The sequence below is a fragment of the Armigeres subalbatus genome, chromosome 3, assembly GCF_024139115.2.
Source record: "Armigeres subalbatus isolate Guangzhou_Male chromosome 3, GZ_Asu_2, whole genome shotgun sequence".
Lineage (NCBI taxonomy): Eukaryota > Metazoa > Arthropoda > Insecta > Diptera > Culicidae > Armigeres > Armigeres subalbatus.
In genome coordinates, this window is record NC_085141.1 from 224384379 (window position 1) to 224411282 (window position 26904).

A 26904-nucleotide genomic window follows, 5' to 3' on the forward strand; every position below is an offset into this window, starting at 1 on the left:
CGGTTGGAAAGAAAATACGAAAATAAATTACCCATTTGATGGACTTCAAAGTTTACGACAACTGCTTAAATTTCTTTAAAGCTTTATGCTTAAGCAATCAAAAGTCGCAATTGTTAATTAGTAGGTATACAAGTTTTAATTTTTTCTTACAATATAATTTAATCCTAACTCAAAATGATAAAATTAAATGAAATTTGTTATTCAATACTACCAGACTTGTCCGGTTTTCTCTCCAGTCTTGATTTTGATGATTACCTCCTATTTCAACAATCATTGTTGTTTGTATTCCTACAATATACTCTCCTTCGCATTTATCACCCCGTTCGATTCAAATTACATCGTCTATAGTTTAAAAGAGAATCATCATACCTTGCGACCACACGCTTCACATCTGTCGCAAAAAAAATATCACTTACCTCGAGTGTCGCCGTCGTACCGCGCTCTGACCATCCTACTGAAAGTAGTTGTAAAAACCGTTGCTCTTCCGGCCTAGATCTCGCAGGGCGGCGAACGGGACAGGACCCGATCCGCCGCTGCCGTCGCTCGCTCCGTTACCATCTTTCGGGAGACCCGACAGCTGTTTGCCTCCACCTGCAGCCTGGCTCAGCACACTAGCGTACGTTTGATTTTGACGGTTCAACAGCTCTTCAACCGTGCTGGCGACAGAAGCGCCGCGATTGTCAAGCAAATGCTGCTGCTGCTGCTGTTGATGGTGATGTTGTTGTTGCTGTTGTTGCTGCTGCTGCTGTTGTTGTAGTTGATGCCAGAACTCACGGCTGCTGAGGCTGTGCTGTTGTTGCTGCTGCTGTTGCTGTTGTTGGTGCTGATGCTGCATCAGTCCTGCCGCCAGATTATGTATTGATGGAAACCCCTGGAAACCACTTGTTTGATCCCCGACTCCATATTGAGACGGATTTTGATTGTTGAACATCATACTGCCATTATTAGAATGTAGCTTGGTATCCAAAGCTTCGAAAAGGGACTGTTGCAGATGATTATCCAACAGATCCGGTGTAGATGATGCTATTGATTGGTTGTTGGACGAAGATGCGGTGCTGTTCTGGTAGTTTTGACCGGCTTGTCGACGGTACAAGGGAACGGACTGCTGCGAAGACGACGCCGACGAGTTTGAACCAATCAGTGGGATGTCGTTCTGCAACGACGATGAAAGATTTCCAAACAAGTCCACGTTCTCGAGCAAGCTTTTCCCGGTGCCGCCTGTTCCTGCTAGCAGAGCATTTCCATTTGTAATGGACGCGTTCTGGGGTTGGTGCAGAATGGTCGGCTGTTGAAGGTTCGTCGGTGCCAGTACGTCTTTGTTGGGGTTCAATAAGTTATCGAGAAACTGGTCAGCTTGGGATGGTACCATCGTGTTGAGCTTCTTCTGCGGTTGTTGGTTGGGGTGCCCTGATGTAGATGCCATTGTTGGAACCTGTCGAAGGATGTCGATAAACTTGTTTGCAGCATCAAGCCCATGGGTTTCTGTCAGCTTGATAAACCAGATGTATTGGTATTCTTTGCTCTGGAGAGCTACATCCAGGAAGCTCATGTTGGGCGGTAGCAAATGATTAAAATCTGAACCTGAACTTACCACATTAGAATGAGATTGATGTTGCTGTTGAATGTGGTGTTGTTGGGACTGAAGCTGTTGTTGTTGTTGTTGCAAAGATTGAGACGTCTGACCGTACTTTTCTGGAAAATGTACATTCTGAAGAAATTGTATGTCTTTGTCGAGGCGGTCATCTATCCGCAGTGGGTTTAATTTCTGACCTTGTTGATGTAGCAAACTTTGCGGAGCGTGTGCCGAAGGTATTTGTAGCTGGGTGGCTCTCGCTGTTATTGAAGCCATCAGATCATTCGAAAGATTCGACAGATATGGATCTTGCTGAGTGTAGATAGATGCCTGATGGGTTTGTTGTTGTTGCTGCTGCTGTTGTTGGTAGGAACTAGGGCTTATGGGACCGCCAAGGATAGGTCGTATGTGATTTTGATGCAGTTGATGGGGTTGCTGTTGTTGTTGGACCTGTTGTTGTTGTTGCTGCTGCTGCTGCTGTTGTTGATGGTGGCCAAGAGTAGAGGGGTGAGCCTGATGATGGGTAAATGGAGCAAAGTTCTGCAAATTTTTGTTTTGAGGTTGCTGAAGATAAGGCATCTGTGGAACAGCAGGTAGCGGTTGCTGTTGAGATACAGGACTCCTTAATGGCGGTTGAATAAGTGGCCTGCCGCTTGCCGTTAGTTGCATGTGCTGATTATGGGCCAACTGTGGGCGAATCGGTTGAGCAGAATTTTTTTGTTGCATTCGCCAGCCAGGCGGGGTATTACGACCACCAGGGGAAGGTACCATCGGAAAATGTCCACCAGACCCAGGGGCACTCCACAGATTTGCGGGAGTGTTTGGCTGAAATGCGGCAGGTCCTTGGGGGATATTGGGTGGCACAGGAGGTCCCAGAGAATTAGGATGAGGTGGTGGACCTCGCAGTGGCTGTTGTTGCGGTTGTTGCTGCTGTTGTTGGTAGAAGAACATTGGATTCTGATATGAAAACTGCTGCTGGTTTTGCTGCTGAATAGGTGGATGTCCTCCGTGAGTTGGACCGTGACCTATGTAAGGAGGTTGCGGTTGTTGTAATGGTTGTTGTGGAACGATCTGTCGCATCATGCTGTTGGTTGGACCGCCTCCTCCCCCTCCACTACCAGCACTATGTCCGGCCGGGAAATTTTGATTCACTTGCGTATGGTAGTTATTGGCATGCTGGGCATGGTGTGTTGATTGCTGATGAAACTGTCCAGTTACATTAGCTGCCTGTTCTCGTAGGTATGCTTCGGCCTGCAATGCACGCGGTATGAATTCTGGTGCAAGTGGATTCAGAACATAAGTTTTCTTCAACTCTACCCCATCCAACTGCGAGCGCAACAAGGACCAAGTAATTCCAAATAAACTCTTATTTTGATAGCATATCTCTATAAAACGTTCCCAAACCTTCCTACAGCGTCCTATCGAGCACAGCGCTACCGGATCTCCAACCACGGCTACCAAACTCTGGGCACGCGTTATCGCTGTATTTAACAGTTTCGAATTGCTCAGAAATCCATAATCAACGTCCTCGGAGGATTTGCTGCCCTCATTAGAAGAAGTATTGCAAGTTCTTCTCGTTCTCACGGTGGACAAAAATATCGCTCGGAACTGTTTACCCTGAACGTTCAAAACACGTTCCACGCTTATCCCTCCCATTCTACGCTTTCTCAACTCCGAACGAATACGAAAAACTTGATCTGCATATGGTGTCATTATGCCTATGCTTTGATCGTTGATTTTCCCCCACGAGCTCGGCCATTTTTTACGTAACTCGCAAACCCTCTCGACTACCTCGTACACTTCCGAGTTATTGTAAAAAGCCGTCGAGTTCTTGTCCTGCACATCCTCACCGCGCGTTGTGAAAAATGTCAGTGGATAAAACTTCTCATGCCGCGGTTGCTTACCCGATGCAATCAGCTTCTGTTCATAGAACAGTTCCGACGTAAACTTGGTAATAGCTTCGTGTGCTCGATAGTTTTCGCACAGCAGGATCTTGCAAGGAAAATCATTCGGATAGTGATCGTACAGACGCTCCAACAGAGAAATGTGCAACTTTCGCTCTTTGGCAAAGTTGGAAAACAGTTCCGGTGACATCTGCATGTGGTCGCCAGCGAGAACGATGCGAGTTTTTTCGGTGGCAAGCGCCAGCGGCATGATCGCTTCACACTCCATCGCCTGTGCGGCTTCATCGAGGAATATGTGGGTAAAATGTCCCTTCGGCAAATCCAGGGACGCCAGTTCCATCGAAATGTTCAACGTTACAACGACGATGCGATGTTTCAGAATATCCTCCACCGTTGGTCGGCGAAAGTTGCGCACATTGATGTTCAGGTCTATTAGGCAATACTGTAGTTGGACAAAAAAAAGAAAGAAATTTTAATTGATACCGGTTAAAGTAACATAGGATTTGGTAGGGCCTTCTATTAATCAAACTCTTTGATATTTTGCTATAAGATGCACAAACATATGGAAAAAAATTTAGACCACATTTGAGCAAATAGACCTTTTAACAATAAGCTTTTCAAAATAAGTCAAAAACATACCTTCTGCACAATGCTGTTGACCGTAGCAACCCATCGTTTGTGGTAGTAGACCCGCAACGGTTTGGCCTCTTCCATGCCTTCCTCAACCCACGGATGCAGATAATCCTTGATGTACAAATCCGCTGCCGAGTTGGAGTGGGTGCAGATGAGAATCTTCGACTCCGGCTGCAGCAGCAGCTGTTTGATTGCCTGTGCCAGTGTGTACGTTTTACCAGTTCCGAAAGGCCCAATCAGCAGAATCGGCGGTAAGGCGATATTGATGGGTGTTGTCACTGCAACTACAGCTTCTTTTTGTTTGGAGTTCAGCTTCGGATCCAAAGATGCGTCCCATTGGCGCTGCGGTGTCCAGGGAATACTCGGTTCAAGGTAGATGTCCGGAAAAATTATTCGGAAATCGGCAATTTTGTCAATCGCATGATGCCACTCACAGTATGTGAGACGATTGGGCTGAAACTGAATATCGGCTACGAATTCGGTGTCCGCTTTCAGTCCGAGACCTGCAACAGCTTTAGCCGATACTTTAAGGTAAATCATATTTTTGCCCTTGTCCTCAATAACGGCTTCATAAACTTTGCGCTTCTCTCCTGAAGGAACGGGGTCTTTCGACGCGATCAGTACAGCCTGGCAATTGTTCAAAATCAAACGGCCAGCGGAGGTGTCTTCCGACACATCTTTTCCGAGTTTCATGAGCGCGAATAATTCACCCGAATGGGAATATTTGGCTGTGCTGGTGGCCATGCCACTCGGTGTCAACAGATAGTTAGTTGCTATTGTTAATCTAGTGGTGAGATTGTACCGAGCTATTTGTTCATACCGGGCGATTTCTTCCACGTACAAAAGCTCATGAATGCGGTTTCTGTAGTTGTTCTTAGTCAGCTTTTTCTCTGTGATGGTAGATTGCGTCAGTACAAAAGATGTTGCCTTCGGCAGAGGATACCTTGCCAGCAAGTCCTTCTCACGTTCAGCATCCGCAGCATAGGCCGGAGTATACATATGAGGGATGATGGTTGTTGTGAACTCTATCATCTCCGAATTGGTCTCGTCCCATCGTTCCGAAGTAGACATTACAATATCTTTCCGGATTTCTTGTATCTTGTCTACCTCTGTAACAGGAACCACGTCCACGCACAGGTGTTTCACAAGTACCGGCTCACTTCCCAAATCGAATACTACCGCCTGTCGGAACGTTCCGTAGATATCCGTGCTGAAGACAACTTTCACTCTATGTTCCAACATGACACCGCTCTCGTTCGTTTGATCGCTGAGTTTGTTTTCCAAAGCTGCAACCCATTCTTGATCGGACGTCAGTTCTGCTTCAATCACCCTATTACTAGGAGAGGATTGACCCATCTTCTTACTCACGCCGGGATAAATCTGCTTGATAATAAAGTGATTCCGGTGAGCATCTTGGAGCAGTGCTACCGCTTTCAACAACTTCCGTGTTTTCAACACAAATGTCCACTCCCGTTTGCTCACTTTAGAGCTCACCGTGGTTACGAGATCCTGGGAGCAAGACTCATCCACGCCTTCTATTCTCTCTTTCATCACTTTATCGGGACTAGGTGCCTGAACCCACCGTTCCAGCAGCTGTTCGGTGTAACTTTTCCCATACAGTTCTTTGTCACGCGCTCTTTCCAGTTTTTTCGTGCGATACTGGAAACGTTCCTTCCACTCATTCAGTTCGTCTGTTCCATGCGCTTCGACGCACTGATTGCCGTAGTGGCAAATTTGGTTTTCCAGATAATTTTCACACAATGCGTATGATTCCGCTGTGTAGCCTCGTGGAGGTGGACGCCATTTCCAGTCACGTCCTGTCGATAGAAAAGCAACGATTAATAATTGGTATTTTAGAGTGAAATCTATCCGTAATAAACTGTCACAATTCAACAATTTTCGAAGGCACAACATCCAAAATAAAAAAAAAATCAAATTTTAATTAACGTACCTTCATCCGACATAATAATGTTCTGATGGCTTTCCGTTTGACAATGTGCTCGCAGCTCCGAACGGTCCGCGAAGGTGAGCGTACAGTAAACGCAGCTGATGTTGGTGATCTTATCGAGCTGTTTTTGGAAGCTGTTCACGCTGGACGAGCTTGTTGGCGATGACTTCGAATTAGCAGTCATATTCGACGATAGATTTTCACTTCCGCTGGATTCCTTTGACGTGTCTTCATTGTCGCTTCGGTTACTTTGGGCGCTGTTGTTGATTTCGTCGCTGCCATTATAGGTGGACTTGTTGTCCACCATGTCATTGCCATCCTCAGATGCAGATTCTTTCTCGCTGGAGTGGACGTCCCTAGACCCAGATGAGTCAATTCTGCCACTGTCCCCATTACTGTCGCCATTAGATTGTTCGTGGTTTCCAAACGTTGCGCGTAGATTACTTTCGATCTGATCCAACTGTTTGGTGTACCGATCTGGAGGGAGGTTATTGATGATAAGGTGCTCTAATTTGGTTTCTATCTGCTCATATTCATCGTTTATGGATGAAAGCGAGGAAATGGTTGAAGTTGGTGTAGTGGAGGAATCTACCGGCGAATCGGGTGTTGTCCCGTCTGTTGTCGTCGGCTGCACAGAGGAGTTTGATGCTTGATCTACTCCGCCTGCCGCTGGAGTGGGTGAAGAATTAGCGGATGCCATCTTCAGCACCGACTTCAGACGCTCCAGATACCGATTGATGTCCTGGTGGTGGGTGGTGTTGTCAGACCATTCCTTAAGGATGCTCTCGGCTTCAACAAACTTTTGCTGTTTAAACAAAGAGTGGATAAGCCGTTTCCTTACTTTTGATTCTGTTGTAGCGGTTGCATTGTTTTGCGTTGAAGAACTAGACGAAGTCGAGGAAGACGACGATGCCGATGACGGGATCGGACTCGCCGAATCGGTGACACGATCTGAACTATTCAGCAGTCTTAGTAGACGATGGCAATCTTCCGCGACGATGTCGTACTGCTTAAGTTCTAGACAACATTCAGTTCTTCCATAGAGACACGCGATGATGCGCTCCTTCGATAGTCTTGAGTCATTTGGGGGTGTATTCAGGATTTGATCATATATATCTGTAGACAAATTACAAAAAATAGGATTAATTAAATAAAACACATAATATTAATTGTTTTTATGAGAAGACTAATACACTACCGCTGCAAGCATAACAATCCTCTCTTTACTTTATTTTCTATTTATATGAGACAGTTATGCATTTATGGGCAGTAAATGTTCGTTCCCAAAGCAAACTTTTCATAAAAAGCCAGAAACCCATTAGTGTTAATCAACAAATGATTTAGTTCGACAAGTTTGGGTAACGTCTGCTTGTATTTCTTACAAGGTGGAATGCATTTACGCGCTGACTCATTCACGCACGATAGTTGCCAACATACTGTGCTTTATTAACAAGAGAGAATGCTTACAATACAATACTTGGATGCTCACTCTGACACTGCACTGCCATGCCTCGAGGTGTCAATAGCGTTAAGTACCAACAATTCTACGCTTCGATTCGACCCTCCTGCCACGACATGAGCAGTCCGAACTCAAACTTACGCACTCACTCAAGTCAAGTTAGTCATGCTTGTCAACTGCTGCTCGGCACGCATACTGCAGGCAATCTGAGTGATGGCAGTGAAAACTGCGTTTCACTCCTCAACCGCTTGATCCCTCTGGATAAGGGTGTCCGGGGTTGTTCCCGACCGCAAACGTCTAGCATTGCTTTTCTTTCGACGTCGAACCGAGAGCATACGAACAGTATGTGCTCTGTAGTCTCGTTAACACCTGGGTAGTCAGGCAACCTGTGAAGGTACTGTCGGAAGCAGCCACGGCCTGACAGGAATTGTGTCAGATGGAAGTGAACTTCCCCATGGGTCTCCCCACCCTTTCGAGGAGTTATCCCACTCGCGTAGCCATCTGGTGCCACGTAGCTCGAAACACTCTTCGTCTTCCCGGATGACCAGCCCGACTGGCATCTAGCTCGCTATCACGCCTGATGCATCACGTGATACCGTGCAGTTGGCAAATATCACTCTGAGACACATCAAGCGGTGCGTGCTCTCCAGCTTCCGCAGATAACTGGCGACCCCCAGCGCACTGAGGATAGATACGGCCACGCCTTCGGCAACGCCTACGTCTACTGGCGTAAACCTTTGAACTCACTTATCGCTAAGACGAGTTTGGTACTATTCCATTTACGTATTTGTAAAGATGCAATGCTGTTTTTTAATTGCCTTATTAAGAATCAGTTTTGCAGCTCGAAACACTTGACATTAAAATTACGTAACGCTAAATTTGGTGATTTTGGACCCCCACCCTCCCCCTCGTAACACTTTTTGTATGAAAGGTTTATTTTTTTGTATGGATCGTAACACTCGACTTGACCCCCTCCCTCCCCCTACAGCGTTACGTAATTTGTGAAAGGCCCCTTAAGGCAGGTTGATTGAAGGGCTGCAATCTTGCCACTCCAGCAGTATACCAGGCGTCTGCCATTTCTAGGCATGGCGGCGTCGCACGAGCGTGGTGGGAAGGCTATCAGTGCATCCCCGCTTAGACTGTCAGTGTCTAAGGGCATCGGTGAAAACTTCGCTGTCAAAGTGATTGGTCTTGCACCCACGGACCTGACAGGGATCCCTCAAACTCGACCCCATTCCTACGAAATGTGCTAGTGAAACCATCATTGATTAGCACAGCATCAAGCTTCGCTAGCGCATCTAGCAACGCGTGACCCCTGAGATTTGTACAGCAGCTGTTCCACTCCACTGCCCAAGCGTTGATATCTCCCGCTATGACGACCGGTTTCCGAGCACCCTCAGCAGAGGAGTGTACCACCTTCTGATTGACTGTACACGAGAGTAGAATAAAGTTGAGTTGATTGTTAAATTCTAATGTGAAAAGCATTTATTCAGAGCGAAGAAAATACAACAGCCGCCATACTAGGCTCGTCCGCCACCCAGTTGTGCTTATCGGCAGGGACGTTGTACGAATCGGCCAGGAGAGCGACATCGATTCTCGACTCCGAAACCGACTGCCACAGAAGCTGCTGGGCAGATGCACAGTGACTAAGATTCAGCTATGTTACTTGAAAGGCTTCCTTTCATTGACTTCTCTGATAGGACACGAAGGTCCACCCATAACGTGATTCCGGGATCACTTCTTGCTAGCACAGATGAGGCACTTATATGCCTTGTTCCCTTTCTCACCACAGCGAAGATACATATTGCTACGATCTGGGCTCCTCCATTCCCAGGACTTATGCCTGAACTCTAAACATCGATAGCACCTCTCGACTGAAGGCAGCTGGAGTATGCTTGATGGGGTTCCCTCGCTCCAGGACCTTTGACTTTGACGATATGTCCTGACGTCGATAATGTCGGAAAAGTGCCGTCCATCAATCAGAACGTGGTCGATTTGTGATTCTGTCTGCATGCAGTGGTGATCTCCAGGTGTACCGATACGGGAGGCTGTGTTGGAAGTAGGTACTGCGAATGGCCATATTCTTGGAGGCAGCGAAATCAATTTGTCGTAGGCCGTTTTCGTTCGTCAGCCGGTGAGCGCTGAACTTCTCAATAGTCGGTTTAAACTCCTCCTCTTGGCCAACCTGAGCGTTCAAATCTCCTATGCTGATTTTGACGTAGTGGCTTGGGCAGCTATCGTACTCACGTTCCAGGTGCGCGTAGAATACGTCCTTATCATCATCAGTGCTTCCGGAGCGTGGGCTACGGACGTTGAAGAAGCGGCCTTTGATCCTCAACCTGCACATTCTCTCATAGATCGCCCACAACCCAGCTCGTGTGTGTTGCCGCAGCTCTGGTAGATGGTATGGTTACCTCTAAACGTTCGTACCATTGATCCCTTCCAACAAACCTACTGCAGCGCTACGATGCCGAATCCACGGTCCTTGAGCACATCGGCGAGTATGCGTGTGGTCCCGATGAAGTTGAGAGATTTGCAGTTCCACGAACCGAGTTTCCAATCGCTAGTCCCTTTTCGTTGCATTGGTCTTCGACGATGGTTCCGGTCCGTACTCTCTTGTTGATTGTTCGTTGCGTGAGTTTTGTTTTGGCAGGCTTGCAGGGCCTGACACCAAATCACCTAAATTTCCGTAGGACCATTCCTCCTTGTTTCCGGTGGACCATGGTGCACAGTTTCACTTAGAATTCCTCGCTGGCATTCGGACGATGATCAGCCGCCCCTAACATGGAGAACAGACTCTGTTGTGAGCCGATCATGACATGGGAACAGACGCTCAGTAAGATTTGCACCTCCGGAGAGTAAAGAAAGGGAAGATCCATAAAGTACGTCACGCACAAATTGGCAATTTTCAAACCCCGTCACGGATCGTAACGCTGCTCGGAATCCCCCTGCCCCTAGAGGCGTGACGTACTTTGTGAATGGCCCCAAAACACCCTAGACCGGACCGAGAAGCGAACTCGCCATCTTCGTATTGGCAATCCTACGCCTTTGCTCGCAAGGCTACTGGAGACCCATAATCAATCACTGAAATTGTTTTTAGGCAACATTTTTTCGACCTGCATATCAGTAGCATCCGCTGCTAACTGTTTAAAAGTATTTGCCAACAGAAATATTGCTTCCAAATGGCTTGTTTTCTTACACTATCTGTTAGCATCAATGACAGTATTTTGCCATTTACTGCTTTACAGAAATCAATAGCTCGTACACAGGTCCGGCAACAAAAATCAAATGGAAACATTGCGGTTTTGACGTTCCAAAAGAAGCAGTATAAGGTTTCCTCCTTAGCCGTGTGGTAAGACGCGCGGCTACAAAGCAAGACCATACTGAGGGTAGCTAGGTTCAATTCCCGGTCCAGTTCGGATTGCAAATTGTCTCTACTTCCCTATTTATGATATACAAATGCAAAAATGGTAACTTGGCTTAAAAAAGCTCGCAGTTTATAACTGTGAAAGTGCTTAATGAACACTTAGCTGCGAGGCGACAATGTCCCAGTGGGGGATATAATAGTAATAAGAAGAAGATAAGGTTTATTTAAACGTTATGCAACTCTCAAGGATACAGAAGTTGTGTAAAAGGTGCGTTAGTTCATTTATAGCGACATTGCGCTGTATCATTGGTGCTATAATAAGAGAGAAAATGTGTTCAATGTAAATGGTACTTATATTAACGCATTTGCCCAAAAGTACATGCGGCGCTCCCTAAAGGAAAAGACGCACCGCGTTTTTTGCTGCCCGTATACTCGATTCTTATGGGGAGATAACATTGCGGCGTTTTTACTCAAACTACTGTTCCAATCCAACTGCCACGTCCGCATCGAATCGTCTCTCGCAATCTTGAGAGCTCCAATCGTTCTTCGAAGTCTGTAGCAGTCACAGTCTTCCTCCAATTTCCTCATGTCTCGTCTCCCACGCCAGTAAGAACCTGAAGCCCAGTCCGTCCCTAATTCTAATCAGATCCAAAGCTAATCTAAATCCAATTCAAATTTAATCCAAATCCAATCCAATTCTAATCCAAATTAATTTTAAATATAATTCAAAGTCAATCTAAATCCTATCCAATTCGAATCCAATTCAAATTTAATCTAAATCCAATCTAATCTAAATCCATTACAAATCCAATCGAAAAAGTATCAAAATATTTCTGAGATTTTTGCAATTACAATGAAGGAGTATAAAGCAATGATTACAGTTTGCTCAATCTAAAGTAAACTCATTTTTATACAATTTCTAAAAATCAAATTTATATTGTACCTGGTGGGTCGCGAGCAACATGAGACTCTGCTAGGTGGGTCGCATATTCAAAAAGATTAAAAACCTCTGGCTTAAAGAGATAGAGAGGCAGAAACTGTGTTAGGCAGACTAAACAAACACGGCAGTAGTTGCTACTCGTCGAAGATCCGGTACATGGAACGACTAGGAAACCATCATCTTCTATTAAATCACGAGGGCGGATCTGTGGAATTGTAAAATACGACATCTGACCGCACGGTAACTTCCCAGATGATGCCGGTAACGCTACACGTTGGCTAGCGTCAGATACTACACCGCACAGTGATGCCACTCCATACAAAACACGGAAAAAAGTCTTTTCAATCACTTTTTGTCAACCGATTTTGTCGCAACAGGTTGCATTCGATGCGGAATATTGTCCCATTGTTTCCTATTGAAAATTGGCCGGATAGGACTATGGGCTAAAAAGCTGTGGCCAAAATACATTTTTTTTTCACACAAAAAACGGGCAAAACACCATCACTCATTTTTTTTTGCGCTTATCCTCAACCGATTCGCTCGCAACAAACTGCATTCAAAGCAGAATCCTGTTCCATTGTTTCTTATTGAAAATTTGGTCAGATCGAACAATGGGATCACTAATTTCATTTTTACAATACAAAATCACTTTGTTTTGGCACTTATGTCCGACCCTGTGACAAGCGCGGTGTCATCATCATCAATAGACATAGACCGCTGTCATCATTGAAAAGTAGTATGAAAAAAAAATTGTGCCCGGGACATCCTGGCTACGATTTGGCGATGGGCTAAACAATAGCATGACAGTAGCCTGCTTATGTCCATTCGATTTGCTTGCAAAAAGTTGCGTTCGGCGAGAAATTGTATAATGTACTAGCTTTATGTACCCGGCCTTGCTCGGAGTTGCCAGTTTAATTCGCAGTTTTTTTCACCATCGGAATTGGAATAGGTCAAAAGGATAATTGTGTTTTCTTATTGATATTTCATCATTTGATTAAAAGAAGGTAGATTACATTTGAAAACATTGACTGATTTTGAAAATGGGATCAAACCCAAAATCGCTTTATTCCGGGCAAACGTCTATTTCTAAAGAAGGAAAAACATACACCGATGCCTTATTCCGGAAAAACGTCTATTTTTAAAGAAATGATCACATTTACCGTCCAGAAGGAAACACTTTAATCATTGCTTTTCTCTGGGCAAACCATGATTTCGATGAAGTGTTGAGTTGATCGATCCCTGTCATCTTCGCCTTCTTAAGAAAAGAATGTTTGTTCCAAATTTGGTTGAAATCGGGCAAGGGTACAGAAGTTATGCTGGAACATTGGATCATTGCATACCTTGCTTTTATTTATTAATCTTGAATCATTATCATATAATTATCATACCTTTTAAAATTTGGAATAAAGGTTACTCGATTATGGATCACTATGCAATTTGATCATTCATAATCATCAATCATTAATCATATCGATCGTTAATCATTAACCATACACATAGTGTGTCAACATTTAATCACGATCGGTAATCGTTAATCATAATCCAACGGTTTTTTCATCTATTATTCATAATCGTTAATTATTGTCAAAAATGAATTTAATCATTAATCATTATCAGTCATCATTTTCAAAAATTATAATTCATTAATCATAATCTTTAATCATAGAGTTGAATGATTTAATCATTTAATCTGCTTAGAATTGGTCCTGGGGGTCAGGAGTTACACTGAATTGCCCGTTTTCTAAAGACAACCGCTTTCCCTTTACCCTTCCTCTTTTCTCAACGGCCATTTCACCCCTTTGTTATCTTCTCCTAGGGATAGAAAATGTGTACCAAATTTGGTTGAAATCGCTCCAGAGCTCAGAAGTTACACTAAATTGTCCGCTTTCTGAACAATACCCCTCCCCCCTTGTCCAAATTACCCTCCCATACGATCGGCTCCTCATAGTGAATATGTGTACAAAATTTGATTGAAATCGGTCCTGGGGGTTGGGAGTTACACTGAGTTGCTCGTTTTCCAAAGACAACACCTCCCCCTATACCCTCCCCTTTTGTCCCATGACCATCCCATCCCTTTGGTTATCTATTCCTTATGATGTAGAATGTGTGTACCAAATTTGGTTGAAATCGGTACAGGGGTTCATGATTTACTTTGAATTGCCCGTTTTCTAAACAAAACCCCTCCTCCAGACCCTCCCCTTTCCCAAATCCCTCCCATATGATTACCTCCTCGTAGTGAATATGTGTACAAAATTTGGTTGAAATCGGTCCTGGGAGTTGAAAGTTACACAGAATTGTTCGTTTTCTGAACAAAACCCCTCCCACCACCCTCCCCTTTTCTACATGACCATCCCACCCCTTTGTTAACTTCCTCTGAGGATAGAGAATGTCTGTACCAAATTTGGTTGAAATCGGTCCTGGGAGCTGAAAGTTACACAGAATTGTTCGTTCTCTGAACAAAACCCTCCCACCACCCCTCCCCTTTTCTACATGACCATCCCACCCCTTTGTTAACTTCCTCTGACGATAGAGAATTTCTGTACCAAATTTGGTTGATATCGGTCCTGGGTTGGAAGTTACGCAGAATTGTTCGTTTTCTGAACAAAACCCCTCCCACCACCCTCCCCTTTTCTACATGACCATCCCACCCCTTTGTTAACTTCCTCTGAGGATAGAGAATGTCTGTACCAAATTTGGTTGAAATCGGTCCTGGGAGTTGAAAGTTACACAGAATTGTTCGTTTTCTGAACAAAACCCCTCCCACCACCCTCCCCTTTTCTACATGACCATCCCACCCCTTTGTTAACTTCCTCTGAGGATAGAGAATGTCTGTACCAAATTTGGTTGAAATCGGCCAAGTGGTTCAGAAGTAGTTAGCGAACATACATACATAGATTGGTTTTTATATATATAGAATAAAATAATATCAACAAATATGAAAAATAAGACCTATCCACATATTTTTGGTATTTTTACCTTTTCTTACATATTTCTTAATTCTTTTGAACGAACGAGAAAGGCACCATCACCGATAGGTGGATTATTTAGGGTTTTAGTGCTTGAGATTGCTAAGAAGCTTTTTTAAGACAGTGATAGGGGGAAAGACGGCTTTTGCAGGTTTTGTTCTATTATTGGCAGGGGGTTTTTGTCGACCAAATTTTATTAAATTTGGCCACAATATTCTTTGATATGCAAAGAATGAATAGGCCAAATTTGAGCCTAGTCAGTCCTAAAAAACCCCCCTGCCAATAATAGAACAAAACCTGCCAAAGCCGTCATTCCCCCTATATAAAACTTATCATACACATATGACGATTTTATTACCATGAAATAAGCCTTAAGGTCTGAGGAAAGGGTTTTCCGTTAAAAAAGCACGTGGCATGCCTCTCTGAGAGAGAAAATTGCCCAATTCAGCCCGCCAGAATGACGTTGTCAGTGTCGCCAAAATTATTTCATCATTATGCAGTTTACAATTGCTTTTGAATTTGCCATGAACGGAGAACAAAAGGAATTGGCAACTATGGGGAAGAAATTTATTACTCATGCATGCATGCATCCAGTGGTTCGGCGAGAGAACAGCAGCAACGCCGACTAATCACGCAATGAGCAGATCAAAATAATCAAGCTCCAGCTGGTTTTGGAGCATGAAAACATAAGCCATGAAAAGGAGTTGTGTAATAACAGTAGTGCTGATGTAAATAAGAAAAATAAGACAAACAAGACAAATGAGACAAATAAGACAAATAAGGTAGCCATAATAAATAAGACAAATAAAATTAGTTTCTCCAGGAATTGCTCTGGAAGTTCCTCTGGAGGAATTCCTGATAAGTTCCTGATGAGTTTCTGTGGAAATATTAAGAAGAATGCATGGAGGAATTCCTGGAGGACTATCCGGAGGAGTTCCTGTAGTTCTGGAAGAATCCCAGAGCAAGATTTGGAGGAATATCCGGAAAAATTCCTAGAGGAATATCCGGAGGAGTTCTTGGAGGAATATTTGGAATAATTCCTCCGAAAACACTTCCAGGAATTCTCCAGGTTCCTTCTGAAGTTCTTCTGGAGATGCATTCTGAATTTCCTCCGGAAGTTCCTTCTGGATTTCCTCCGGAAGTTCCTTCTGGAATTTCTCCGAAAGTTTCTGATGGAATTCCTACGGAAGTTTCTTCTGGAATTTCCCCGGAAACTCCTTCTGAAATTCCGCCGGAAGTTCTTTCCAGAATTTCTACGGAAGTTTATTTTAAAATTCTTGCGAAAGTTCATTTCGGAATTCCTCCGAAGGTTTCTTTTGGAATTCCTCAGGAGGTTCCTTATGAAATTCCTCCGGAAGTTGCTTTTTGGAAAGCTTTGGCAGTTATTTCTGGAATATCTTTGGAAGTTCCTTCTGGAATTCATCTGAAAGTTCCTCTTGGAACTCCTCCGAAAGTTCTTTCTAGAACTCATCCGGAAGTTTTTTTTTTAATTCCTGCGGAAGTTGCTTCGGAAAATCTGAAGAATGTATGATATCATGTTTGTATCGAGCGCAGTTGACCTTGTAGACCGATTGATTCCAGAACATTTTGGGTAGCTCATAGCATCTGGTTTGGATATAACAGAGTTGCAAATCACACATATAGACTTGATAGACTCCAGAGCAGTATGGAGTACTTCGAACATATGATATTGGTATAACTGAGTTCCAAATCGTATGCATGGGCTCTACTGATTTGTATGGACATCTTATTGCTGTCAGATTTGTACCGAGCGCAGTTGACCTGGTAGACCAATTGATCCAAACTCCAGAACAGTTTGGAGAACCTAGAACATCTGATTGGGGTATAACTGAATTGAAAACTATACACGTGGGCTCTTCGGATGTGTGTAGACACGACTTGTCAATTTCAGATAGCTATCGAGCGCAGTTGACCAGGTAGACCGATTTATCCAAACTCAAGAACAGTTTGTAGAACCTGAAACATCATACACAGTCCTTAGAGCCCACACATATGATTTACAGCACAGTCATAGTATGACTGTGCTGTAAATCATATGGGTGGGCTCTAAGGACTTGTATGGACATGATTAGTCGATTTCAGATAGCTATCGAGCTCAGTTGACTTGGTAAACCAATTGATCCAAACTCCTAAACAGTTTGGAGATCCTAGAACATCTGAACATCCTGGCCACTATTGACCTACATGGACATGATGGGTTCCTATTAGCTCGGGTTTTCGTAGTTTTCATTGTCAATATTTGCATATAATCTTTCATTACTATAGAGGTCATTTTGGAGTCGCTAGGGATGTACAGAAGAAACATTTTGTTGACACATAGTTTAGTCGATGCTAGAATAGTGTTATAAAACATTTTTTGAACCTGAAGAACACTGAAGAATGCCATGTAAATCGAAATTTACTATATTTTGAATTAAAAACATCCTTACTCACGCCCTTCTAGGGACAAATTGAGCATCCCTAGAAACATATCTCAACAGTATGAAGAATCTAGATGAGATAGGTAAGACATCCGTGAAAGAATTGTGAAAATCGGTCGAAAGACGCTTGAGATACAACTGTTTGAAAATTTAGTTCCCACGATTTTCTGATCACTGTATTCAGCGTGTTAATGCTTATGTTTACTTCAAGAATCAAGAAAAACAATCATCGTATCCCCGAAAAGCTGAATAAATAAGCTTTGAAATAAGCCCTATTCGGCATGCGTGCGATTGCGTGCTCATAGTTAAAAATCAAGTTGAACAACATCATGTCTTCGCCATACATGTTACAAGCAATGTTAAAAAACATCTTTGATTTACCATTGGATCTACATGATGCACCCCGTGCAATTTTCATCCAATCTTCGTGAAATTTTGAGTAAAGACATTTCAAACATTATGAAAAATTATAAAAATACTTTCGAAGCTGCACGCTCAACTCAATTTTCTTCACTTTTTTCCGCCTTGGCATCACTGTGCACCGTCGCGTTCCTGGGCGAAGGGTCGTCTGCGACTTCGATTGGTGATGTGGTAGCCAAACGGTTGAAGGCTCACTGGAGCCGTTGATAATAACGTGGACCTGGAGCATCAACCGCTCCGAGTCTCGTTGCGTAAAGATGTTGATGTTAGCAAAGGGCACAAAGGAAAAGTTTCCGCTGTTCAACACTTGGACTGTATCGAAGTTGCAGCTACCCAAACAGAATGGTCGATGCGCGGAGGTAGTAAAGCGGTCAGGGATTGAATCCTAAAGAGAATGAACAAGTCTCTCACTTATCAGCTCTGTATACATATACGATATGTAACATACCGCGAGAAACTTTTTCGCAAGCTGTCATGATAGAGAACTGATTCGGGAGGCTATACCCCATAATAAATTTCTTTTAGAAAGCTCCAAATGCGGGGAGCACTGGCTCTGATGATGCATTTCAACTTGTTCTACACGGCGGTGCAGTAACCAACACGAAATGAGTGAAAACAAACCGAGAATCACCATTTTTCTGTGGGGGCTGCCTATCCGATTCTGTTCTTTCGCACTTGTATACAAGTTTGATAAATTTGTTATCATGGCTTGTTATGATTCGGAACAGTTTTTGCCTCTCTCTTTTATCGTTGTTCGTTATCTATTGAGAACGATTTCTGCAAATCCTGAAAGCGGTATATGCATATTGCGGACGTACCAGTGAAGGATTTTCCGTCCGGATTGCCTACCATCCTAGTCGGTTTGGATGACCTGCAACTATTAGCGCCGCTGGAGTTGCGTGTTGGCAGACCAAACGAATCGATAGCCGTGCGACCGTAGATGGACTGGGCGATATATTGGTCCGAGAGACAGAGGGCCAGCGGTCATAAATCAATCCCCCTCTCCCTCTAAGCGTTAAGTAATTTATGGATGCTCCCAGCTGAATCTTCACTCTTTCGCGTCGGTGAGCAATCAGGAACTCCATGGTTCAATGAATGAGCAGTATGTGCTAGATGAGAAGAGCTATTCTCGAACCGAAAAACGCGCTACAGAAGTTCTGGAGTTCACGAGGTGCCGCCAGGAGGTACAAAACGCCTTCCGCAGCTATACTACATTCCGCACGTAAATGCAGTGGTGTATCGCAGGTGTATCGCTGTATTCCACCTCCTCCGCGGAAGGCTCCACTACCAAGGCAGCGCATCACACCGAATCGATTATCAGGGCCGATGAAAGACGATTGACGGAAGAGATTCTGCAGACGAGATTCGTCATTTCACGTCTCCTCACTTACGTGTCGCAACAGAACAACGAGGCAGAAGCACCTACCCTAAACCATCTCTTCAGGGGTGTGTCATCAAATCAGTCAAGCGGTATACTATTATCCAGTTCAGTGGCGTAGCCAGAAAATTGGTCTGGCGGGGGTTTTTTGAACATTTTTTTTTCGAAAAGAAAAATTTCTTCCAAAAATGTTGTCTCTGGGAGGGTTTTACGCCCAAAACCACCCCCGTGGCTACGCCACTGATCCAGTTCATTGTCGAAACCCCGTTTTATCGGTCGCTGGACCTGGCCGATTGATTTTTTTTTGACAATAGGACGACTCTGTGAAGAGCAGCTAGTAGAGCTGAGCATAACGAACGAAGGAAATGTTCATTTCCCCAGACGCCATGTCTGGGACCAAGTTAGTAGAATATTGAAAGAAGATTGAAACGGTATGGACTCTTCCAGTTGTAACGATTGCTAGAACATGATATGTAGTATAAAAGGGAAACATACAAAGCAGGAGAATGGAACGAACTGAACCCACGGCTTCCTGCGTATGAAGCAGAAGCGGTAGCCATATGACCATCAACGCTTAATTTGGTTTTGACACATTTTTTGATAATTGAGGTGAACCGCCCACCACGAGTATGTATCGATACAAAATCGAGGTGGTCGATGAGTTCGCTGTTTGAAATATCATCCAGTGTCCATGCCGGGAAAAAACATAGTACACGGAATAATTCCCTAGTACAATCCTTCAGGCACAAAAATAAATTGGCTTGAACCATATTTATCCGTCTATTCTACAGCAGAAAGTATAAGAATTCTTGCATACCTTTTGCTTTCTGCCACTGCCGGTTTCGAAGATGCTCACTGGCCAGGCTCTCCTCGGTCATTGTAAAGCTGCCGCAAATGTTGGTTAGTTTTCTCGCGGCGACTGCGACCACGAAAACGTTGGAAACGTGCGTTGGCCAGTGCTTCTTGTTTTATACACATCCGGTATTACCAGTATTAGGGTCCCTCCGGAAACAATCTCCCGGCAGAATCCTGTTCCAATTATTTTCACCGTTTGATGGCACTTTTTGGGCAAGTTTTTGATTTGGTTAATATCACTGCCACCTAAAATCCAACGCCACAGGCGTTCCGTTCTAATTTGTTCAAGAAAACACAGATTGTCCGATATAATTCACAGTTTGTATGCGGGATGTTAATTTCTTGAACCGGAAACTCTTTGAGCGATTCCTGTGGAGATGGACAACAAACTATTAGGAAGGGAGAGAAATTACTATCTATGAAGGGTATAAAATGCAACTCAATTTTTCTATTAAGCTCTGTAATAAAAACTAAACAAGGAAATAATCTGTGATTTTGGCAATCGGCACTGCAACGGGACCGACAGGGAATTTGCACTTTCTTCATTGCTTTTTCATGACAGCAATGGTGACGATAGAGGAAAATATGGTCACCTCGAAGAATTCGAGTTTTTCGCGTGGAAATCGCTTCCCTTTACCAAAAAATGTGCGCATCGTGAACCACATACCGGGAGCAATGTACTTACCGTTCGAAAAGCAACTAAAAAATAGATTTTTGCCGAGAAAAGTTACATTTTGTGCAACCCAATATTCTACGCGAAATTGAAAAGACGTCGTTTTTTACACCTTTGACAATGGACGACTTGATGGCGAGAGACAGAAAAGGAAACACGCACACCACCGCGGATGGATTTTGGCATTTGGCGGTGTTCTGCTTTGCCCCTGTGACAGAAATTAATATTGAAAGAAACACGGCATAATATTGATAATTTTACTGTCAATATTTCAAGCATAATTTTTCATAACGACGTATGTAACAAAAGTAAACAAAACGGGGTTTTTAATACAACGTGACAATCACACGCGGCTTTATATAATACGCATCGATTTTACTGATTTCAGATCTTAAAATTCTTTAATTTAAACTTTTTGCGAATCGACGTATGTAAAAATTTCTATTTTTGAAGTCTCACTGTTACATACGTCGCTTTAACATATGGGAACTAAGAGCGACCTATGTAACAAAAAATCAAAACAAAACAAAACTGCAGTTGCGTCAATTGTGCACTATGGAAAACTGACCAATGTACACCGACGTACGTGTAGCATACCGGTGTATGTATAATTTTATCGTTTTTCACAATGAATTTGAATGAACTGAGCTTTACTGTGAAGCACGCTTATTACGTGTCTTGTAATGATGCATGCCAGCGGAAAAAAGTATTGAAAAAAGATTTAGTTTTAAAACAGTTTTAGAAAAAGTTTTGCCAACTTTCAGCAAAGGATTTCTCGAATCCTCATATTTGTTACATACGTCGTTATGAAAAATTATGCTTGATTTCCTTCAAACAGGCCTTTTCTTCTTCTATGGCTTTTCCACGCCCGTTTTATTCAAATCATAAATCAACGACCGAGTAAAATTCTTGCACAGAAAAAAATTCCATGGTAACGGTTACTATTTTGTAGACTACGCCATGTTTTTAAAACAACCACAAATTTTCAGTTAAATTAACCACGAATTCGGACAAATTCACCACTGATTCAGTTCATGCAACAACATTCCACCAGGACCACAGTTGATTTTTACTGCGCGCATGGTAAAATCAAACGGGTTTGTTGTCTGCTGAAAATCGTCGGTGCGTATTCTTAAATTAACCCTCGGAATGGTAGTTTCGACCGCAACATTTTTTTGCGTGTGGGAAAATTAGGTATATCCAGCTTTCCACGCTCGGTAATGGCGGCTTTTCGGTGTGTAAACATTAATCGGTCACTGTACTGTTTGACACTAGCTGGAGGCATTCTTGGATGAGGGGAAGGGAAAAAAGGCCTTTTCACCAGTGAGCTTTCCTCCAGCTATACAGTATACCCCCGCTGATCTGACAAATGTATGGCCGGATTATCGGGGTTTCTCTCGTTAATCCGACTGTCAAATCCATACAAATGAACCAAAACAAAATCACAGCAGAAATCTGAAAACTGACAGCATAATGTGTTTAAATGGGTGTTGATACTTTTTAATCCGGAAAATTCCGAATTAGCGAGATCTGGACTAACGAGTCGTCGGACTAGCGAGGTCCGGATAAGCGGGGGGATACTGTATATAGTCTCAAACAGTACAGTGACCGATTGATTTTTACACACCGAAAAATCCCCATTACCGAGCGAGGAAATCTGGATTGCCGTCTCTTTATTGCGATTTGCAAATAAAATTAGCATTGCAGACAACCTGCAAACAACTTGCACAGGAACGAGCTGTCAAAATTCATGCTGATTCGTCTATTTTAGGCGTGGTATTCATTGGATTTACGTTAGTTTTAGTTTGATGTGTACATCGGAGCAGTGGTGCTAACATGTTTTACTTACTTTTCAGGGGAAGTATGTCAAACATTGGCACTTTGTTTATTAGTTTTATCATAGTTTCCTGTAAAAAAATAACTTTCTATCACAATATTTTAAATGTGGAGTAAGAGCTCATTATATACAGTGAGCGTTCGCTAATTGGAGCACGACCTCACCCCAACTAGCGAATGCCGTTCGCTAATTGGGGCGTTTTGACGAGCGTCAATGTTGTTTACTTTTTGCATTGAACAAAGGAAAATTTTACGCGCCAGAAAATATCGATCCCGCCAAACACGGAAACAAAACGTCAACGCGTTTTTGACATCACATTCTGACGTTTAGCTGCTTTTTATACTCAATCCAGTTGAAACCCGAAATTGGGTGCTAGCGAAGTTGGATTTTTCTCACAATCCGTACGTTAAACCTAACTTCGGAAGTGGTGCGCTGAATAGCGCTTCGCGATATGAAAACAGCGCACCACTTCCGAAGTTAGGTTTAACGTACGGATTGTGATAAATATCCAACTTCGCTATCCCCCAAATTCCGGGTTTCAACTGGATTGAGAATAATTGGGTTTCGCCCCAATTAGCGAACCCCCAACTAAAAAGCGCCCCAACTAGAAATAACCCCAATTAGCGAACGTCCACTGTATTGCTTAAATAGAATGACAAATCATTGCGACTTCGATTATAACATAATCCTCTTGAAAGATAAATTAATCAGCAACACTGTATGCAAGATCTTTTGCATGTTTTGCGCGTCTACGCGACGTCGCGCGAAAACTACACGCGAAGGAATAACAATCAATAATAAGGAGCTGTCAAATCGTATGGACGCTTCGCTTCGCTTCGCACTTCGCGTCTACTCTGGCCGCACCCTAAAGCCCCAAACGCAATACAACGGAACGGCGACGGAAACGGCAAATTTGACAGAAAATATATGGGCTAACTGTCAAATTTTCCGTTTCCGTCGCCGTTCCGTTGTATTGCGTTTGGGGCTTAAGGGGAAGACGCGGATACAGGGTGTAAAATGAAAATTTCAAAATTGGGGACCGTCACGAAATCATGTAAGATTTGTAACATTAATAGGTCCTTTATCTTTCAATGGATCTGAAAGATTTATATATCAATCGACTTGCAAACTCTCCACCAATTTGCTAGTAGTATTGAAACATTTTAGTATCAACGCTAAACTATTAAAAATTTTAGTTCTTTCATGCATCAAGTATCTTCTATGCAGCGCGTTCCAATTCTTGGTGATTGCCTACTTCTAGGGTAATAACAATTGTTGAACTGGGGTGTATGAATGGGGTGGCCCAGCTGCTAGAAAGTGGGGTCCCTACTCCCTCACGGAGTGGGAGATGCTGCTAAAGCTGGGTAGTAGTGTCGGCGGGATAGTTTCTTCTTATCTACATAGGGCGGAATACAGTCACGATTCGCTGGTTGGGCCACGACCTCGACCCAACTAACGAATTCGGTTTTTTAGTTGGGCCAACTGACAGCCATTTGAACACGTGTATTTCGACTTGAACATTATTGTCGGGCCGCCACCAAACCGGACCGCGCGATTCAGCACTCGCGCTGCGACGCGAGTCGCGACAATTTGAAATATTTCATTAGTAGTGCGCATCATGCACGCATGGATGTACTATCATGCGCACTAATCAGAAATGAGTTGCGACGTCTGATAACTGCAGATATTTCATTTTATTGAAAACAAATTTTCGATTTTCTACTATACACGGAATACAAAATGATGTCCAGTGACGCCCATTTCCGTTTTCCATGTTTACATTGAATTTTGACGTACGGTTGCTTTTTAGTTGGGCCATGACCCAACCAGGGGAGGCCCAACTAAAAAGTGACCCAAGTATTAAAATTCCAACCAGCGAATCCCGACTGTATACTTGGTTCAGTGTACTATATTTGGTTTTACGTATATAGTTTACGTCGAGCGATATCCGCGGTACAATGGCACTCTACTCAACATTGTTTTTGGTACTTCTGTTTTTGGTACCCAGTTTCTGGGTGGTATACCCGAATTCAGCTGCTCATTTTGGAGTTATTTAAAGTATTGCCAATTCCAGCTCTCGATGGATTTTTGGGAATATTATAGATCGCACTTTGAGCAGTGATGTCAAATGATTTTCATAATTTATTACTGTTCCAAGTTTAAGCTAAATGTAAGAAAATTGGTAAAACCTTCTGTTGAACCACTACTGCAATCATCATAATATGTTTCCGCAATTAACTCAAATTATAACTCATTAAAAAGTAGCGAAAGGATTAACTTTCAGTATAAAACATTATTAATTTTCTAGAGTTTGTTAAGAATTCCTTCTGAAGTTCCTCTGAAAGTTACTCCAGAAATTCCTCCGGAAGTTCCTCAATGAATTTGTCTGGAAGTTCCTCTAGCAATTCCTCCGGAAGTTCCTCCAGGAATTCCTTAAGTAGTTCCTTCAGGAATTGCTCCGAAAGTTTCTCTAGAAATTCCTCCGGGAGTTTCTCTAGGAATTCTTCCGGAAGGTCATCTAGAAATTTCTCTAGAAGGCTCTTTAGGAATTTCTCCGGAAGTTTCTCTAGAAATTCCTCTGAAAGATCCTCCAGGAATTTCCCCGTAAGTTTCTTCAGGAATTCCTCCGAAAGTTCACTAAGAATTCCTCCAGAAGCTGCTCCAGGAATTCCCTCATATATTCCTCCAGAAGTTCCGGAGGAAAAAATGGAGTAACTATTTCAGGAATTTATTAAGGAGCAGCCGGAGGGATTCATGGCGGAACCTCTGGAGGAACTTCTGAAGAAATTCTTATGTGACTTCCGAGGGAATTTCTTTAGAAATTTCTAGAGGAACTTCCGGACAAACTCCTGGAAGTTCTTCAGAGGAATTCCTACAGAACCTTCTGCAAGAATTCCTGAAGTTCTTCGGAGGAATTCCTGGAGGAACTTCCAGATGAATTCCAAGAGGAGCTACCAAAGGAATTCCATTGGGAACTTCCGAAGGAGTTCCATCAGGAACTTCCGAAGGAGTTCCATCAGGAACTTCCGAAGGAGTTCCATCAGGAACTTCCGAAGGAGTTCCATCAGGAACTTCAGAAGGAATTCCATCAGGAACTTCTGAAGGAGTTCCATCAGGAACTTTCGAAGAAGTTCCATCAGGAGCTTCCGAAGGAATTCCATCAGAAACATCCAGGAATTCCTCCGGAAGTTGCTCCAGGAATTCCTCCGGAAGTTGCTCCAGGAATTCCTCCGGAAGTTGCTCCAGGAATTCCTCCAGGAATTCGTCCGGAAGTTCCTCCAGGAATTCGTCCGGAAGTTCCTCCAGGAATTCGTCCGGGAGTTCCTCCAGGAATTCGTCCGGAAGTTCCTCCAGGAATTCGTCCGGAAGTTACTCCAGGAATTCATCCGGAAGTTCCTCCAGGAATTCCCCCGGAAGTTCCTCCAGGAATTCCTCCGGAAGATGCTCCAGGAATACCTCCGGAAGTTGCTCCAGGAATTCCTCCAGGAATTCGTCCGGAAGTTCCTCCAGGAATTCGTCCGGAAGTCCCTCCATGAATTCGTCCGGAAGTTCCTCCAGGAATTCCTCCGGAAGTTCCTCTAGGAATTCCTCCGGAAGTTGCTCCAGGAATTCCTCCGGAAGTTGCTCCAGGAATTCCTCCGGAAGTTACTCCAGGAGTTCCTCTGAAAGTTGCTCTAGGAATTCCTCCGCAAGTTGCTCCAGGAATTCCTCCGGAAGTTGCTCCAGGAATTCCTCCGAAAGTTGCTCCAGGAATTCCTCCGGAAGTTGCTCCAGGAATTCCTCCGGAAGTTGCTCCAGGAATTCCTCCGGAAGTTGCTCCAGGAATTCCTCCGGAAGTTGCTCCAGGAATTCCTCCGAAAGTTGCTCCAGGAATTCTTCCGGAAGTTGCTCCAGGAATTCCTCCGGAAGTTGCTCCAGGAATTCCTCCGGAAGTTGCTCCAGGAATTCCTCCGGAAGTTGGAAGTCCCTCCAGGAATTCCTCCAGAAGTCTACAGGAATTCCTCCGGAAGTTCCTCCAGGAATTCCTCCGGAAAATCCTCCAGGATATCCTTCCGAAGGAGTTCCATCAGGAACTTTCGAAGAAGTTCCATCAGGAACTTCCGAAGGAATTCCATCAGAAACATCCAGGAATTCGGAGGAATTCCATCAGAAACATCCAGGAATTCCTCCGGAAGTTCCTTCAGGAATTCCTCCGGAAGTTCCTTCAGGAATTCCTCCGGAAGTTGCTCCAGGAATTCCTCCGGAAGTTGCTCCAGGAATTCGTCCGGAAGTTCCTCCAGGAATTCGTCCGGAAGTTCCTCCAGGAATTCGTCCGGAAGTTCCTCCAGGAATTCCCCCGGAAGTTCCTCCAGGAATTCCTCCGGAAGTTGCTCCAGGAATTGCTCCGGAAGTTCCTCCAGGAATTGCTCCGGAAGTTCCTCCAGGAATTCCTCCGGAAGTTCCTCCAGGAATTCCTCCGGAAGTTCCTCCAGGAATTCCTCCGGAAGTTCCTCCAGGAATTCCTCCGGAA

General features: G+C 43.7%; 1 protein-coding gene across 4 annotated transcripts; it reads right to left on the reverse strand.

Moving 5' to 3' along the window:
• Positions 1 to 110: 110 nt before the first annotated feature.
• Positions 111 to 20727, reverse strand: LOC134220314 (probable helicase with zinc finger domain). Of its 4 annotated transcripts, XM_062699338.1 has the most exons (7): positions 20570 to 20727; positions 19847 to 20253; positions 6062 to 7174; positions 4117 to 5927; positions 1771 to 3919; positions 1592 to 1692; positions 111 to 1432 (listed from the first exon to the last, which is right to left on the reverse strand). In XM_062699338.1, exons 2-7 carry the CDS (start codon positions 19905 to 19907, stop codon positions 452 to 454), a joined length of 6216 nt encoding a protein of 2071 aa, XP_062555322.1. In that variant the 5' UTR covers positions 19908 to 20253; positions 20570 to 20727; the 3' UTR covers positions 111 to 451. The 4 variants fall into 4 exon arrangements, with proteins under 4 accessions (XP_062555322.1, XP_062555321.1, XP_062555320.1 ...); XM_062699337.1 differs by having other exon boundaries at positions 1592 to 3919; XM_062699336.1 differs by having other exon boundaries at positions 111 to 342; positions 417 to 3919.
• Positions 20728 to 26904: the final 6177 nt, after the last annotated feature.

Bases quoted from the DNA above. Each gene is read 5' to 3' on its own strand.
- LOC134220314 (XM_062699336.1), bottom strand. From the start codon at position 19,907: ATGACCGAGGAGAGCCTGGCCAGTGAGCATCTTCGAAACCGGCAGTGG. The intron at 7,175-19,846 runs GTATGCAAGAAT...ATTTGTCTACAG, and splicing joins GCAGTGGCAGAAAGCAAAAG to ATATATATGATCAAATCCTG. The intron at 3,920-4,116 runs GTATGTTTTTGA...GTCCAACTACAG, and splicing joins TCAACAGCATTGTGCAGAAG to TATTGCCTAATAGACCTGAA.